This window comes from Dipodomys spectabilis, unplaced genomic scaffold (assembly GCF_019054845.1).
Source record: "Dipodomys spectabilis isolate Male_0828 unplaced genomic scaffold, ASM1905484v1 ptg000003l, whole genome shotgun sequence".
NCBI classification, from domain to species: Eukaryota; Metazoa; Chordata; class Mammalia; order Rodentia; family Heteromyidae; genus Dipodomys; species Dipodomys spectabilis.
The window spans coordinates 1,032,373-1,051,542 of NW_024870680.1; the positions used below are offsets into that span (position 1 = coordinate 1,032,373).

Consider the following 19,170-nt stretch of genomic DNA (forward strand, 5'->3'; position numbering starts at 1 on the left):
GATGTTACTGTTAATTAAACAAGCCTCTTGATAATAGAAGATTTACTGTAGGAGCTGAGCTGGAAGAAAACTTCTGCTGGTGGGTTGAGCATAAGATTGCTAGAGGAAGGCCTCCTTTGGAATATGTCCAGAGAACTCCTGGTTTGTCCTTGATGTCTACCATATTTGCCTTTCATTTGTCCTCCTCACTGCAGGCTCCAGTAGACCTTTTGGTTTATGTTTCTACTCTTAAGTATTGCTCATTTGTTATCTCTAGAGATCAAGGTGTATGAACAAGTGTATGAAGAGGACTTTTTTGCGGGGGGGGGGGGGGGTCGGTCGTGGGGCCTGAACTGTGGGCCTGGGTGCTGTCCCTCAGCTCTTCAGCTCAAGGCTAGCGCTCTACCACTTGAGCCACAGTGCCACTTCCAGCTTTTTTCTTTTTGCTTGTGTGGTGCTGAGGAATCAAACCCAGGGCCTTGAGCATTCAAGGCAAGTGCTCTACCACTGAGCTACCTTCCCAGCCCCTGAAGAGGACTTTTTTTTGGTTGTTGTTGTTTGTGGAGAGAGAAGATAAAGTCACATATTATTAAGATTAAGATTAGTTCATTCCAAAGCTATCTACAAGCCCAGTAGTAACTATCATGCACTATGTATTTGCTATGTTGGGCACCATACTAAGAATGTCACATTTATTGAGAAACAGATGCTATTCCTATTTGCAGATGAAGAAACAAGTGTTTAGAGCATGGGATGATGAGTCTAGGTGTGCATAATTTCCCAGGTTTTATTACAAATTAAGTATATCATATATTTTCACAACATTTTGAATGCAAAATATGAATACTTTTCAATCACCTCAAAACTATTTCAGTCAGATTTCTCCCCCACTTGATAGGGAACTGGTGGCTCATGCTTGTAATCCTAGCTACTTGAGAGGCTAAAATAAGATAATGGCTATTCTAATCCATCCCAGCTGGAAAGTCTTCAGTTAACCAGCCAAACGCCAAAAGTGGAGCTATGGTTCAAATAGTAGAGTTCCAACTTTTAGTGAAAAGGGGTAACTCCCAGGTCCTTGGTTCAAGCCCCAGAACTGGAATAAAATAATAATAATCTCACCACATTCATGAAGTATGTCAATATCATTTTAACCTAGTATCATTGTAATTAAGGTATAGCAGAAAATTCTAATTGTTACTAGGTCTTCCTACCTGAAATTTAGATACTTTTTTTTCACTCTGACTCTTACATTAGATGTAATGTCCTTTTAACTGCTAAAACTAGTTTACTAATAGTCATTTGTTGATAGTGTCAAGATAGAAACTCTGTTGTATTGGAATGTCTTGTCTACGATTATTTCTCAAAATTTGCCATGATAATTTGTAGTAATTTCTTCACATAATGAGCCAAATATGACAACTATTATTTCAGGGCAAAAAAATATTTCAATGACGTTTATGTTGTGAGACTCTTTGGGAATGAGGGATGAGAATATATTCTTTATCTTACATTTTCATTTTTAAAAAGTGAAGCAAGGAACTGATGTCTAGGAAAATCAGCCATTTGTAAAAAATGGCACTCAAGAAGATGATGAGTTTTATAAGAAAAGGAGAAAGAAATGATACCTCAAAATGACTGTACTTAACAGGTTTTAGAATGGTACTTAGATTCTTTATATCACAATGATTTAGTAGGAAGGCACAGCACCGACAGAATTGATGTTAGAGAATTAAAATATTTATCTTAATCTGTGACTTATGTGAGATGTAATGCTTTCTTTTTGGCAGAAGATAATTGGAGAAAAATACCACGCACTAAATTCAAGACTTTTTGTTGGACGTCCTAGATGGAAGCTTTTGCTTGATGAAGTAGCAAAATGTCACAGAGGGTAAGTTATCATTTCTCAGAATTTTTGACATGTGGCCAAAGATGAAATTAAAATATCACAGTATCATCTTAGGAAGCATTTGAAGATGAACTAACAATACAATTACAAATCACTATGTATTTAAGCACTGCTGCACAAGATGAAGCAAAGCAGATGCTATCCCACCTAGATGTATATCAAATGGTTAAAATCTGGCTCAGAGACAGCATAGGTGCCTTATGCCTTTAATCTTAGCTGAGGATTACAGGAGGATCTCAGGAAGCTAAGATCTGAAGATTGAGGTTCAAGCCACAGTGCTGGCACAAAAGAAAAAAAGTTCAGAAACTAGCAGAGTATGTATGAACTATACTTCACTACATACATTGCTATTGTTAGATTCATTTTAACATGGATACTTATTCTCATAGAAACTATCAAGCAAGCATGCGATAAGTTTTTCATTATCATTTTGGCAAACAAGGTACTTGACCAACAGGTTTAAGATTTAACATATTTAAATATTTAATTTCTGTGTTATTTTTATTTATCAGAGTGAATTGTTTTGTTTTGTTTTGTTTTTCAAGGCTTCTCATTGTAATACAAAACAACTGGCCAGAAATATTTCTGTCTTTTTTCCTTTTTTATTTTGTGTTGGTCCTAGGGTCTGGGGGGAAGTCCCTGAGTTTTTTTTGTTTAAGGCTAGCACTCTACAATTTGGGCTACAGCTCTACTTCTGGCTCTGTGTGTGTGTGTGTGTGTGTGTGTGTGTGTGTGTGTGTGAAAAAGAGAGACAGACAGAGACAGACAGAGACTGAGGCAGAGAGACAGAGACAGAGAGAGAATTAGTTAGATACAAGAATCTAATGGACTTTCCTGCCCGATCCTCAGATCTGAGGCTCCTGAGTAGGCATGAGCCACTGGCACCTGTTTCAACCAGAAATATTTCTAAATGTAATTTTCTTTTTGGAAACCAGAACTCTATTCTGAAGGAATCAGTATGAAAGGAGAGCACTTATTTGGGGGCATAGACTATCCAGACAATTTGTCTTCTTTGTAAGCACTACAGGGCAGAGGAGCATTCCATAAGAGTTTTCATGTGCTCACTTATACCTCTTCATTCCTTCTCTCTTTTCCTACTTTCCTTCTTTCTCTCTCTTCTTCCTCTTCCTCTCTTCCTCCCTCCCTTCTCCCTCTCTCCCTCCCTGCCTTCCTTCCTTCTTCCTCTCTTTCTTTGTCTTTCTCTTTTTCTCTTTTTTCCTTCCTTCCTTCCTTCCTTCCTTCCTTCCATCTTTCTTTCTTTCTTTCTCTTTCTTTCTTTCTTTCTTTCTTTCTTTCTTTCTTTCTTTCTTTCTTTCTTTCTTTCTCTCTCTCTCTCTTTCTTTCTTTCTCTCTCTCTTTCTTTCTTTCTCTCTCTTTCTTTCTCTCTCTCTCTCGTTCTCTCTCTTTCTCTCTCTATCTTTCCCTTTCTCTCTCCCTTTCTCTTTTTCTTTGTTGGTCCTGAGACTTAACTCAAAGACTGGGCACTGTCTTTGAGCTTATTTTGCTCAAGGCTGGCACTCGCCCACATTAACCACAGCTTTATTTCCAGATTTGAGGGGCTCATTGGAGATAAGAGTCTCGCAGACTTTCTTGGAGGCTTTGAACCTCCATCCATATATTTCAGCTTCCTGAGTTGCTAGGATTACAGGTGAGAGCCACTAGTGCCTCATCACCCACACCTTTTTAAGTTCATATCTAAAGGTTAGCCTCATCATAAGTCTCTTCATAATTTTAAAAGTTAAAGTGGATGAAAAATTTTAACATTCAAAATGTTAACATTTATAATAAAGAAGTTCATTTAGACATATCCATTGGGAGTTAAGTACCATAGCTTCTTGATACTAACCTCATTTATTATAATGCTACATATAAAGCTTGGATATTCACTTCACTTGGATATTGCACATGATTTTTTCCTCTTGTGCTTGTAATTTTATTTCATCTGCCCAATAAATTATATCAAAATTCAGTATACTTTTAATATTGTTGATAATATCTAAGGTTCTAGAGAGGTGAACATTAGGAAAAATGGTCAACCCCATCTTGACTATATTGTTTTTCCATCTTCTTCCAACCTGACCCACCTTAGCATGACAATCTTCCAAACTTGTCTGGCCCTTGCTATGAGCCATAGAACTGTTCCTCTATATTGGCATTCACAGGCCTTTATGAGCCTCCTTTTATTGTTATCACAAGATATTGCAGAAATCCTTGTTTGTTTCTTATGTTCAATTCAGAAAACAAATCCTAACACAGCAGAGGGTCATTTACAAGACATTAAATTGAGATAATTGGTTTCTTTTGTTAGCTCACAAGAAATCTAATCAATTTTGCAGTTGGTTTTAGAATGATTTTGTATGTTGTGTGTGTGTGTTTTATTTCATTTGAGACAAAGTTGTTTGAAGAAGAGTAAATGTGCACCATCTACTGTTGACATTGTGTACAGCTCTTCATTTTGTGTATTTATTTTCTCTGGGGCAGGCACCTGAAATTAATTATCTATAAAGGACTTTTATATAGCACACTTAGAAGAAGTAAAAGTGTCAGTTGAAATATATTTTGGTTAACTTTTGCTTCTAAGTTAGTAAAGGAAGAGATATGCAGAGCTAAGAAAATGGTTGAGAAGAATACAAATTAAAATTTTAAATACTCTATATGGGACAACAATCTTAATTTTTCAGGAAAAGATGACTTAAGTTGGTAAGCATCTACTTAATATACTATGAAAAGACACAAATTTAAGTTAGGTTAGACATTCATAAGTACGAAGGTAATAACAGGTAATTCTTTTCTTATCAATTATATTTTCCTGCTGTTGGTCTTGGGGTTGAACTTGGGGCCTGGACTGTCTCTCTGAGCCTGTGTGTTCAAGTCTAGTGTTCTATCACTTTGAGTTCCACTTCTGGTTTTTAGGTAGTTAAATGAAGATAAGAGTCTTACAGACTTTTCTGCCCTGGCTGGCTTCGAACAACAATCCTCTGATTTCAGCTTCCTGAGTAGCTAAGATTATAGGCATGAGCCACCATGCCTGGCTTCTTATCATTTCTTACAGAAGGTCTAAGAAGTATATGTGAGCAAATATATATATATATATATATATATATATATATATATATATATATATATATAATATGTTTGTGTATGTTCATATGCATGTACATTTAAAATACAAATGTTGGGTTTTGAATGTTATTGAATGAATCTACAGCAAAACATTTTCCAAATCACTTTTTAATGATACACTCATATCCCCAGCATGGATAATGTCCATGTAAGTCTACCTCCAAATGTTGTAGATTATGTATAATTTGTTTACTACCATTTATATTACTTCTGGTTTGTTACTATTTCAAAGGGTGCTAAAATAGTTCCATTGTACATACCTTCTCATATGAAAATTTTATAGTAGATTAGGATCTTAAACATGAAATTGGTAGATAAGAAAGTATCCTTATTTTTTTTTGTGCCAGTATTGGGGCTTGAACTCAGAATCTGGGCATTGTCCCTGAGGTTTTGCTCGAGGCTGGAACTCTACTACTTGAGCCAAACCTCCAATTCTGGCTTTTTGGGTAGTTAATTGGAGATAAGAATCTCAGTCTTTCCTGCCTGGTCTGTCTCTGAACTGTGATCCTCAGATCTCACCCACCTGAGTAGCTAGGATCACAAGCATGAGCTACTAGTACTGGGCTTAGATACCAAAATTTAAAAGCTTAGTAAACTTACTTTCCATGTGTCTTTGAGAATTTTTTCCTTGTGTGGCTTTTAGAAAACAGAACATAATATGTGATTTTTTTATATAACCATGAAAGTAAATTTATTCAGTCTTCAGAATTATTTTACAACTTAGTCTGGGTCCCAAAAGATCATGACATATTAAAACCTATTGATAGTTTGTCAGAGTTCAAAGGTGAACCCTGATTTACTGACTGATGGCACGTTCAGTGTGCTTCTTACTTCTGAACACATCTGTCTGGGAACCGTGTAGCACAGTGTTCAAAGAACTCCCACTTTTTTTTATGTACAATGCAACATGTTGTTAACTGTACTACAGTAAAAGTTTTGATAGCTCATTTCCCCCCAAACATACAGAAATATTCTATTTCTGTACACTGCTTAATATTTAATAACATTTCATAAAAATATTTATTGGATCTCACCTTATTCTGTTTCCTATTGTTTGTGTTTGTCCCCTGCATCCCAACATGCCTTTGCTCAGTTCCCAGAGTATATTAATTAGTTGGGCAATCATACAAGGTCAGAGAAAAAGAGCTGCCTTTTTTCCTTTTTCTTTTCTTTTTTTTTCCTGCTTGCTAATTGTTTCAGCTTATGAGGAATGTAAAGATAAATACAAAAGAAATAGTGTTTCCATGCTTTGGATCAAGCTGTGCATTGAAAACTGCATCTGTCTCTGAATTCCTGGCAGCTACTTTATGTCCCTCATCTTTCCTGATCCGCCTTGCCTCTGTTTTAAGTTGTTGAAGTGTTCCACATCGAGAAAATGAAATGTTTTAATTGTGTTTCTTTTCTCTGGAAAAAAACTCTTCAATAATCACTAAGTTTCTGTTTTGTTATCTCTTGTTTTGTTCTTCCCAGTGCTGAGGACAGATCTCAGCCTCATAAGTGCTTTGCCAATTTACCCATATCCAAGACCCTCATCAGTGTTTTTCTTTAAATACTTAATTCATTTTTTAGCAATACTAGAATCTCTCTGAGGGCCTCATCTCAGTCTTGGTAAACAGATGCTCCACCCCTCCTACTTTTATAATAAAAAGTATTTTAATTGTTGCATGTATACATTACTTAAAAGGAGGAAGAAATGATTAGCTGTGGATGGAATATTTGAAACCAAATATTTATTTTACTTCACCATATCATTTACACATTCCAAGAAAGTGACATCTACAAGCAAACAGGGATACCTGTCCTCAGATCTAATGAAGCACACATAAGCCAAAATTAAAAGGATAAAGAAGGTCACTATATGTTGGTATGGGAAGCGACACACGTATTAAAAGATTGTGTTGATCAAAGGAATTTATGATATTTACAGAATATTTCATCCAGCAACTGCAAAATACATATATTTTTTGCAGATTATATTATATTTTAGTTCACCAAGCAATTTCTAACATATACCAAAAGTTGAAATAATTTCTGACATCTTATGTCATAATGGAATGAAACTAGAGATCAGTAAGAAAAACTGCAGGAATATTGAGACTCATGGATGCTGAAAAGTACACTTTCCAATGATTGATGGGCTTTTAAAAAATTTGGAATGGAATTTTTTTTTTCAAATCTTAGAAACAAATTAAAATTCTCAATAAAATTTTTATAAACCAAGTTAAATCACATATTAAAAGATCACACATACACCATGACCTAGTTGGTTTGATTTTAGAGAAGCAATTTAGCATATGCAAGTTCAATGTCTTTTCATAAAACTCCTCAAGAAACTAGAAATTTAAAGACTATAGCTCAAGGTAATAAAAAGCTATTTATAGATGACAAACCTATACCCATTATGGTAAATGGGGAAAATGTCAGAGCATTTCCTCTAAAATCAGGAATAAGACAAGTTTATTTATGCTCACTCCTCATTTATTATAATACTTGAAATTTTAGTTAATACAGCAGTGCAATGAAGAGAAATAGAAGGTATACAAAACAGGGGAGAAATAAAATTACCATTCATCATCTGCAGATGACACAGTCCCTCATACTTGAACAAACCCATAAACTCCAACATGACTTAGATCTGATAAGCGAATTCAACAAAGTAGCTAGATATAAAAACAATATACAAAATAAGTAGAAATCAGGAAAACAATCCCATTTAGCATAGCCTCAAAAAAGGAGTAAAATATCTAGGAATAAAACATAATAAGATCTCTACCACGAAAACTATAAAAACACTGGAATAAGAAATTGAAGAAGAGTAGAAGAGGGAAAGCCCTCCCCTATTAATAGTCTGGCACTTCTTTTTGTTAAAATGGCCATATTACAAAAAGTGATTTACTGAATGGTATATCCATCAAAAAGACGTTCTTCATACAAAGGGAACAAATAATCCTAAAATTCATGTAGAAACACAAAAGACTATGATTAAACAAAATATTCCTGAGCAAAAAAAGCAATGCTGGATACCCAATTTCAATAATGCTATAGAGCCATGTTCACAAGGAGAGTATGGTATTAGCAAAAGATGAAACATTTGGACAAATGAACAGAGTAGAGGACCCATAAAATTCCTAAGCATCCAGAATCTTTTGGTTCTCAACAAAGGAACAAGAATATATATTAGAAAAATAAGGTAAGCTTTTACAAATAATACTGAGAGGATGAAACCAGACCAACTATTTCTTACCATATATATACATATATTTGTATATATATATGTATATATGCATAAAACACCTTAATATAGGACTTGAAACTCTAAAATATTATAGGAAAGCATAGAGGAAATATGTCAAAATATCAGCATATCTAGGCACCAGTGGCTCATGCCTGTAATCATCACTACTCAGGAGGCAAAAATCTGAGGATCTCAGTTCAGGGCCAGACATAGCAGGAAAGAGTGTGAGACTCTTATCTCCAATTAACCAAAAGAGGAGCTATGGTTCAAGTTGTAGAGCACCAGTGTTGAGTGAGAAAGCGTAAGGGATTGCCCAAGCCCTGAGTTCAGTGCCAGCACACAAAATATTATATACACACAAAATCACAAAACATATGAATAAATAATGAGTTGTGAAATAGCACTCAAGAAGTGATAGCAAGAATTGACAAATGGTATTGCATCAAACCAAAATGCTTTTTCATACCAAGGGAAACTGTCAACAAAAAAGTGCAGTTTATTTGTTTAGATATATACTTAGGATTCTTTTTAATATAATTTTATTGTCAAAGTGATGTACAGAGGGATTACAGTTACATATGTAAGGTAGTGAGTACATTTCTTGTGAAGTTTGTTACCCCCTCCCTCATTTTTTCTCCCACTTTCCCTCCCCCAAACATTCCCCCAAGTTGTACAGTTCATTTCCAAAACAGTACAGTTTAAAGAAGAGAAGAGACTGCATGCCAGCTGTTCATTCACCAGAAGGTTAATACCCTAAATATACAGAGAACCTTTCAAAAAATGAACACCAATGAACATGTTATCTAATCAACAAATGGGAGAGTGAACTGAACAGACACTTTTCAAAAAAAGTACGAAAAGGGCTGGCTGGGAGATCAGCTCAGTGGTAGAGTACTTGCCTCCCATGCACTAGGTTTGATTCCTCAGCACCACATAAGCAGAAAAAAGCCGGAAGTGGTTCTGTGCCTCAAGTGATAGGATGCTAACCTTGAGTTGAAGAGCTGAGGGACAGCGCCTAGGCTCAGAGTTCAAGCCCCATGACCAACCATAAAACAAAAAGTACAAACAGAAACAAATACATGGAAAAATGTTTGGCATCTTCAGCCATCAAAGAAACATAATTATATATTACATTAATATCCCATCTCTGCCCAGGCAGAGTGACTGTCATTAAGAAAACAAACAAGTGCTGGAAAAGGGCAGGAATATAGATTTGTAAGCTCTACCAAATCAGTACAAATGTTCTTCACAAAACTAAAACAGAATTACCATATAATTCAGCAATATTACTCCAGGATATATGTCCAAAATCAACGTATCTGTGTTTATCACAACACTACACAGAGTAGCCAAGGCATGCAATCATCCTAGTACTTGATAATGGATTAATATACAAAGGAAAGGTTTTAGACAAAACACACACACAATGGAATACTATTCAGTCATAAAGAAGAACAAAGTCTGGTCATTTGCAGGAAAATGGATGAAATTGTAGATTATTATTTTAAGCAAAATAAACCAGACTGAGGAAGAAAAGTATGATGTTGTTCTCTGTCACAGATGGAATCTAGGATAACTACATGAAAGTAGAAATGAATCATTAGAAAAAAAGTCATTAGAGAGATGAGAATGAAAAGAGTAATTAGGGTATAAATATAATCAAAGTACATTAAATGTTTGTGTGACAATGTTGCAATGAAACTCCTATGCAATTAATCTTTCTTATTTTTTAAAAGATTTTTATTTTCTTATAAGGATGCTGTACAGAGAGGTTATAGTTACATCAATAAGGTAATGAGTACAATTTTTGGTCAGGCATTGTTACCCCCTCCTTTGTTTTTCTCCCACTATCCCTTCCCTCCCCTACCTCCCCCAATGTCTTTATTATTCAGTCTTTAAGGATGAACTTTAGGACATAGGAAAAATTGGCAAAAATAACTGTAAATGTTCTGCTAAAGAAAATAATGGTAATTATGCATGTTAATATATAATTTATGTAAAGGAACTAAGGAAATAACTCATTCTCTTCATTTCAATGAAAATCCACTATGGTTTTCATAGTTATCTGTTTCATTAAGCATGAGGCCATATATTTTCATGCTTTTTATCCTGCTCACTTGAAATTATTGGCTCTTTACTGAATTAAACATTTAAGTGGGGAATATTAGGGCAGTGGTTTCTGACCTTTCTTTTTTCAGAGGTTTTCATTAACATAAATTATTGTACAAAGAAGTTTCATTATGATAGGTACAAGCATAGAATGTACTTGCCTAACTCATTCTGATTACATACACCCCCTACCATCTCTTTTACTCCTCAAATTTCTTCCTACTGTATGGAAAAAAATTTGTTTATAATACATGATTTTGAAGTCAAGGCCTGATTCCCTGCCACTTGAGCCACACCTCTACCTCTGTTAGCCTTAGTTATTTTTGGATAGGGGCTCACATTTTTACTCAAAACCAGCCTCAGTTTAATCTTCCTACTAATTCCTTGGCTGTGCCTACAGGCTCACATGCTATATTAGGCTTACAGGGTCTTATTTACTGTTAATGTTTGTTGCTGGGCTGGCCTTGAACCATGATCCTCCAGATCAAGTAGCTAGACTTACAGTCAAGGGTCATTATTAACCTGACTTCACTTTTCAATGAAAGTATTAGCCATGATATAGTTTCCTTTTAAATACCACTTTTAAATTTTTTAATAGGACTTATTTCCATTTCATTCATTTTAAATATTTTAAACTTTACATTGGACATTTATCTTTGACCCGTGATTTAGAATTGTATTGCTCATTTTCCAAATGTGTGGAGATTTTCAGTTATTTTTTTTAGTTATTCATTTGTAGATCAATAGAGATTTAACATAAAAATATACTCCTATCAATTTATTGAGACATATTTTGCTGGCCAGAATCTGGTCTATCTGTGTGAATTCTCAGAAACAATTTTTGCTTCTTCACTATTGGGTAGAACATTTTGTAAATGTCAATTAGTTCTAATTGGTAGTGTTTGTCAAGTTTTGAATACACTTACTGATTTTCTGTCCTTTTAGCAGTTACTGAGAGCGGAATGTCTATATTGTCAACTATATTTTTGGATTTATGTCTGCATTTCTCTCCATTTTTTCTTTATGTGTACTGAAGCTTTATATTATAGTGTTTAAACAATTTATACTTAATCTAATATAAAATAAGGTAGTGAGATTTAAATATTGTGGCTTATTGTTGCTTTTGATTATCTTATTTGTTCATTTTAAATTTTTAATATTTATATTTTTCATATTTTATTTGAATTAATTGAATATTTTTATTATTGCATTTTTCTACCATATTGGCAAAATAGCCACACCCCTGTATTTGTTTGCTTATTTCTTTTAGTACTTGCCTTAGGCCACAGGTTTTTAAACTGCATTTTGTCACCCATTATCAACTGGGAACTTGTTAGAAAAGTAACCACTTTATTTTTCCAATTGTCTATTTTTCAATATACTTAAATAGTTGCACAAATAGTTGTTACAATTCACCATGTCTGTTTGTGAGCATAATGAATCTTGGTCAATGTCACTCATTCATCATTCTCTCTCATCTCTTCAAATGCCACTCATAGCCTCAGTTTATCTACTTTCATATCCACATGTGTACATTGAATATGATAGCTCTTTTTAAGACCTTCTGTGATCTAACTATTTTATCTGAAGGCCTTAAGGTAATTGTGGTTGCATTAAATCGAAACTATTGTTCTACATATACAACACACCCATTAGCTTATTAAGGTCTACTTGAAACAATTGTACCACTTTCTGTACTTCCATTCTGCCATCGCTGTCATTCATCTGACCCCTACACAGGTGGTAAAACCTGTTTTGACATTTTTGCTTGAAAAAGTCATGTGTTATGGGTTATGAGTCATGTGTTAAAGAGATTCGAAAATAGAAAAATATGTAGACTTTATATTAACTCACAGATGTATGACTTTGGTGCTTTTCACTTCTCGGAGTAGATTTAAATTTCCAATTGATTTCAATTCTCTTCTTTTTTGGAGAAATTTCTATCAATGATGCAATAGTGTTTCTTTGCTGGGAATAAATTCACTTGAATTATTTTATTCTGAAAAATTTTTCTTTCGTTTTCATTTTGAACACACTAATTGCTTGATATAGAAAACCTAATATTTTAGTTTATCTTCCACACACTTTGACAATGACATCTCAATGTTTTCTGACATGCACTGTTTACCCTCTAGTTATAGTCTTCAATGAGTCTCTTCTTCCTTCTCATGACTTAAAAATTTTTCTCTTCAGGATTAATTTTCAGCATTTTCATTATCAGTTTACTTTCTTCATACTGGTTTTATGACTTGGGGTTTCATAAAACCCTTCCACTTGTGAGTTTGTTGGTATCAAATTTGGAGAAGCTTTTGGTAATTATTTCACCCATATATTCATCTTCTCCTTCTGTATTCTTTCCTGCTGGGACACCATCACATTTATGTTAGACAAATTGTTATTGTCTCCTAGGCCATTCTTCACTTGCTTAACCTTCTCTTTGTAGGATTGTTTGTATTGATGCTAATGCTCTGTTTGTAAGTGTATTTATCTTTGCTTTTGTATATATTATTTCTTCCATGAATCTTATTCTATTAATTTACCCAGTATTGTTACAAAAATTGGATTTTATTTCTAGAATTTGTATTTAGGACTTTAAATCAATCTTCCGTCACTCTTCTACTCCTATGAATCCTTTCCTTTGAACATAAGAAATGTACATATTATCACTATTCACAAGACCTTATGTGATGATTACATATTTTTTGTTTATATTGACATATTTCTATTGAATGACCTTTCTTTTTACATTGCTTTACAAAGGTTATGATTTTTTTTAAAAAAAGGTCACAAATGCAGAGTATTAAATAAAAGAAATTTTCTCCACATTCTGGAGGTTGGGACTTCAAGGTCAAGGTGTCGCTAGTCTTAGCTTACCAAGTATTCTCCTTGTCTTACAGATGGCTGCATCATCTCCATCTCCATGCACAGCCCCAGTGTCTCTTCTGCTTATACAGATGCTGGTTAGATTTTATTGGGGTTCACATGGATAGTCTCATAAATTCATCACATCTTTAAAGTCCATTCTCCAACAAAAGTCTCATTCTGAGACACTGGAGTTAGGGCTTCAATGTATCAGTTTTTAGAGGGAACCCAACAAGCTTGTAAGAACCTTTGCTATAGTTGACATTTTCTTTCTTTTTGGAGTGTGTGTGTGTGTGTGTGTGTGTGTGTGTGTGTTTGCTAGCAATGATGGCAGCTACATATACGCAGACCTTCCTGTCCTTCCTGGTAATATCTGATGGTGCTCATTTTAGATGCCAAATTTTACTTATTCTTTTCACTTTGGTTGGACTTGTTCAGGCAGGTAGGTCATTTATTACTTGGGTTCAGATGGATTACTCCAAAATTTCCTTAAGATTCAATATGTGGGCCTGGAGTAGCCAACAATGTAAGGCTAATTTTCTCTACAACCTTGGCAAATATGGTGATGCTTTTCTGAGAATACTACCTACTTCCCTGCAATTGTGATTACCTAAGGTACTGAACTGCTCACAGCCTTGCATCAAATCTGAAAATTGTTTGGAAGGTGGATCCCTGGTTGTTTCTGCAGCCAATCTCATATGCAGACTCCTTTCACATATGAGCAGATTACTCTTGCACTAAACAATTGAGGAATTTTCTCTGTTCGACACTGGATTTTCTTTTTGAGGATATCTTTTCCCTTCTATGTTCTTCTCCACAGCTTCTCATTTGTTTGCTCCTTATGAACCTCATTTTTGTCTATTCTATGAGTGAATGCTTGGATTGACTGTCTCTGTGTTGTAACCTGTAGCTTGCCTGTAGGAAATGAGAAGAGACAACTGCTGGACTTAGCTTGCTTTCCTTTTCTTTTTTCTCAGGTATCATTTTTCTGTGCTCAGTGTCTGAAAATATTTTTTTTCTTTTGTTACTATCCTTCCAATACTATGGATCAAACCAAGGGCTTCACACGTGCTAGATATGTGCACTACCACAAAAATATCAGTAGTCTTATTTTTAATATTTTGGACTGGAACTTGAACTCCAGGCCTTGTGCTGTTGTTTGGCTTTTTCACTTGTGACTGGTGTTCCGACTCTTGAGTTACACCACTTCCAGCTTTTTGCTGGTTATTTGGAGATCAGAGCCTCATAAGCTTTTCTCTCTCAGCTGGCTTCAAATTGTGATCCTCAGATCTCAGCCTCTTCAGTAACCAGGATTACAGATGTGAATCACCAGTATCCAGACCCATTTTTAGAGCATATATATATATATATATATATATGTATATATATGTACATATGTATATATGTGTGTGTGTGTGTGTGTGTGTGTGTGTGTATAGAGAGAGAGAGAGAGTAAAGATATTGAACAGAGGGGTTATAGTTACGTAAGCAAGGTAATGAGTACATTTCCTATCGCACATTTTACCCCCTCCTTTGTTTTTCCCCTCCATCCCTTTTCTCCCCACCTCCCAAATTCCTCCCCCCCAACCAAGTTGTAAAGTTCATTTTCAATAGTGTCTTGATATCTCATTGTTACAATGGGTCATCCTGTATCCTTATTTCAGCATTTTGTTATTTCCCTTCCCCTCCCCAAATTAGAAAAAATGTATATAGAAGATGCAGGGCACCAGAATCAAATACAGTGAAAACTGGTTATGTCATGGAGGAAGAACATACAAAAGAAACAAAAAAAATCACGTAGTACATTATAAGTACAATGTAAACAACAGCAAGATCCTCAGATCTCAGTGTCTTCAGTAACTAGGATTACCAATGTGAATCACCAGTACTCAGCCCCATTTTTAGTTTTTAATACAGTAGGATAAATGTAGTCTGCTTTCCACTGCTTCCAGTGAAAAAAAGTTGTATTTTTCTAGTTCTTTGTTTAATCTTTCAAGGTAAAAATTTAATGAAACATTTTTCAGTATTTGCATAATGTCAGTATAAATTTAAGTAGATTCCATCATTTTATTTCTGGCAGAAATTTTTATTCTGTGGTAATGAGGACATACTACATTTGTTCCAGGTATGATAGAAATGTTAATCACATTGATATCCCAGCAAGAAGCCTTTGCAAATCAAAAGATTTCGGAGGAAGATCAATTTGCAATACTATTAATTTCATATTTATTAATTACTGAAATTTTGTGTTAGGAATTATAACATTTTTTACAATTTGACATTTATTACGATTATTATAGTACCTAAATAAGAAGGAAAATGTATCCTGATTAATATGTTTTGTTCTGTGTGGAAAATTAGTCATTTAAAATTGTCTTTGGTAAAACCATTCCCTCTTTCATTGTATTCACTTGGAAATATTAAAAAATAAGCCTGTATCAAGTGGCTAATTAAAAAAGAATCAGCAAGCCAGGTGTTGTCATCCTAGCACTCAGAAAGCTGAGATGTGAGGATTATGATTCAAAACGAGCTGGTGCAGGAAAGTCTGTGAAACACTTATCTCCAATGAACCCGCACAAATTCTGGAAGTAGAGGAGTAACTCAAATGGAAGAGGACCACCCTTGAGTGAAAAAGCCAAGAGAGACTAAGTTCAAGCTCTAGTACCAGCACCAAAAAATTAAAATTAAAAAAATGTCAACAAACTAAAATGTTTTTAGCTGTTGGAAACTAGAATTATTTGGGTTATTTTTCATAATATACTTTCTGGTGTGACAAATGAAATAAAAAAATCCTAGGACACACTGCTCAATCTTTGATCATGAGCCAATCTGTACCCAGATTTACATTTTCTGAAATTTCCTGAATTCCAGTATGAAAAGCACAAGGTAATTAAAATACATTTTTTTCTGGTGGTCATTGATGATAGAAATCACTGGGTTTTCAGTACATAAAGTAGCCCAGAGTAACCCTTGTTAATACCTTGCATCCATGTTTGTAAAAAATGCATCTTACACTTTCTTATTTTCCACCTGATTTTCCCTCCCCTCCCTCTCTTTCCAGGAAAACAGTTGGTGTTTTCTGCTGTGGACCCAGTTCCATTTCCAAGGCTCTTCATAAATTGAGTAACGAGAACAACTGCTATGGTACAAAATTTGAATACAATAAGGAATCTTTCAGCTGAAAAGCTTGGAGGTGAAGCAGGACTCTAAGGAAGGAATGTGTGCAATTTCTAAGACTTGGAAACTCAGCTGAATCAAACAGCTATGTGTGCCAAAGATTAGCAAGGCTGTGTTTATTTTTTTATTTATGATTATTTAAAATGAAAATGTAGAGAATGTGTCAAAATGACAGGTCACATTTCGTGTTTAATCTGCAAACCAAAGGCCCTGAAGAATATTTGAGGAGATGATTCACTTTTCAATGCTCAAATTAGAAGAACACGATTAGATGCACACTATTGATTTTTATGGCCAAATCAAGGGCAACCTAGTGAGAAACTGAACATAATCTAAAGCTGATAGCTGTGGACTCCTTAAAATGTTTTTGGTTGAACAAATGCAAGATTGAATAAAATTAAAAATGCATTGAAACTTAGATTACATTTTCTACATCGAACATCAACAGAGTAGCTTAAATTTGGAAAAGCTCCTGGCATATGTATCTGATATTTGAAAATGCAATACAAGATTCTGTATTGATACGGGTACTTTGTATCAATATCTAATTTTCCTCACTACTGATGTAATACCTCTACTTGATGTTTGCAGACTGTATGCTAACTGAAGCTTTTGTAGATGTCTGTCTTCAGTCTAGGGAAATCTGCTCTTGCTTGCAAACATTAGCACTAATAATTTAATAGGCCCATTTTATCTCCAGTTTACTTAATCTACTATTTTTTATAGCAATAAAATGTCCTTATTGTAATTTATAAAGGAACACGTATGCCAATAACTCCTTCTCATCTTTTAAGCATTTTGACCTGTTTTTCACAGATAAAACTTGACTTAGTTTGCAGCCTGTAAGATGGCTTCGTTTAATTTGCACATGAAATCTAAAAGGATCACTTATTAGAGCAATTCTGAAATATAAGACCTCATTGCTTTGTTCCATGGTGGTTGATGATGGTGATATTGAAAGTGTGGCTATATTCCTGAAAAGGGACTTGTTGCTTTCATTCAGATGAAAGTAGATATATATTGCTTGTGATTCAAATGTTAGTGTAGATTTAAGAACATTGCTGTTGCACAGTTTGGTATTCGGATGAATTACTATGTTTGTAAGTTACTGTTCACACCATGCCGTCTAATCATATCCCTTTGTTATCTCTGGCTAGTATGTTTTTGACTCACTTGAAAAATCTACTTCACCACCTTAAAAGAATTAAGGCATTCATACAGTTTAGTGATGTTATTTAGTAGACATCTAATAATAGTTATTAAATAGAACACATTGCTGAAATCAGCAGTCTCATCTGCCTTGCTTTTGTCAAATTTTTGCATATTTTATAATATGGTAGATGCTACTGTCATTTATTTGCTGTGATTTATCCATCATGCATGCTCAGCCATCCAGCACTTAATGATCATAAGCATATTTACTTGTAGATATTTCTTTATTTCCTTTGAAGTTTTCCTTCAAAGGTGAGTCAGAAAAAAAAGGATGGGAAATGTGCAATGCTTTTACAAACTTAGCTCTAAAGGCATATTTAATAACCAATATATTTTGGCAATACATTCTAGATTAAAAAGAATTTTCATCAAAACACAGAACAAAATGTACTAGCAAAGAGAAAGTTGAACTTATCCAGGTCTCTTGTGCAATACTGATTCCTTATTGATCATAATTTATTTATATGATTATGTTAAGGCATCTAATTTCAGTAAGACAGAAGAGTTTTCAAAAGAATGCTGATAATGCAGAGCAAGTCTCCTGTGCTAGATGAGCCCCCTTTCATATTCTTAATCCCAGTATCTTTTCAAACATCTAAGTGTCAAACATATTTAATTTTTGTTTCATATAAGAAAGAAAGATTTCATCTGGGATATATAAGAGGGCTTTGTTTGGTTTTGAATGATTTTTTCTATGGGGAAAGTTCTTATCATACATATCTTAAATCGTGAATTTCAGTGGCAATAAATATTAAAATGAAAATGGCATCCTTGAAATTCATATAAGCCCACCTTGCCTTTGCAACAAATAAAGCAACAATGATGGATCACAAGTCAGTAGAAGTCTGACAATCTAGTCAGGAATTAGCATTTATATGCACAATGTATGACTGCCTTTGGAATTTGAGTTCTTGTGGTATGAACATCACAGGCTAGTGGTGATTACTGCTAATTGCTTCTCACACTGGGGTTGAGATTTCTCATTTGGACTTGATAGGAATTTTTTTTATTGTAAAAGTAAACAGAGGGGTTACAGCTACATAAGTTAGGTAATGAGTACATTTCTTTTCAAACAGTATCACTCATTTTCTCTTTTTTTTCCCACCCAACTTACATTCCCCCCAAGTTGTATAGTTTGTTTCTAACATAGAGGAAATTCTTAATCACTTTTAGGTAATGCATTGCTTTGAGAACCTAATTCAAAATGTATACTATATAACACAGTACATATAATTTAGAGCACCACAAGTAATCTCTAATAGCACAAATATACATTTAAGAACATTCATACAAGTCTTTCTACCTATATATTTTTTACTTGGTGTTTTGGAAGAAACCATATTTTATAGACTCATAATAACAAATTCATTTTAGAGGCAAGATTTTCTTTATATGCCTCCAATCAAAGAATTCAGTGGTACCTTTCATTAATTTTTAATTTTCCTGTTTGTCCATATTGGGGCAAGTAGAGGCTATTATGTTACATTTTAAATAATGTTACAAGAACATTTCAGATTCCTATATGCACACATATGATACACATACATATATTAGGAACTTACATAAC

At 34.3% G+C, this 19,170-nt stretch overlaps 1 protein-coding gene across 2 annotated transcripts in view; it reads left to right on the plus strand.

Moving 5' to 3' along the window:
- Positions 1-18,436, plus strand: part of Nox4 (NADPH oxidase 4) — a 189,159-nt gene extending 170,723 nt beyond the window's left edge. For both annotated transcript variants that reach the window (XM_042688089.1, XM_042688082.1), the window contains exons 17-18: positions 1,767-1,867; positions 16,276-18,436. In XM_042688089.1, the coding sequence (XP_042544023.1) occupies positions 1,767-1,867; positions 16,276-16,396 (222 nt within the window). In that variant the 3' untranslated portion in view covers positions 16,397-18,436. The remainder of the gene's footprint in view (positions 1-1,766; positions 1,868-16,275) is intronic.
- Positions 18,437-19,170: the final 734 nt, after the last annotated feature.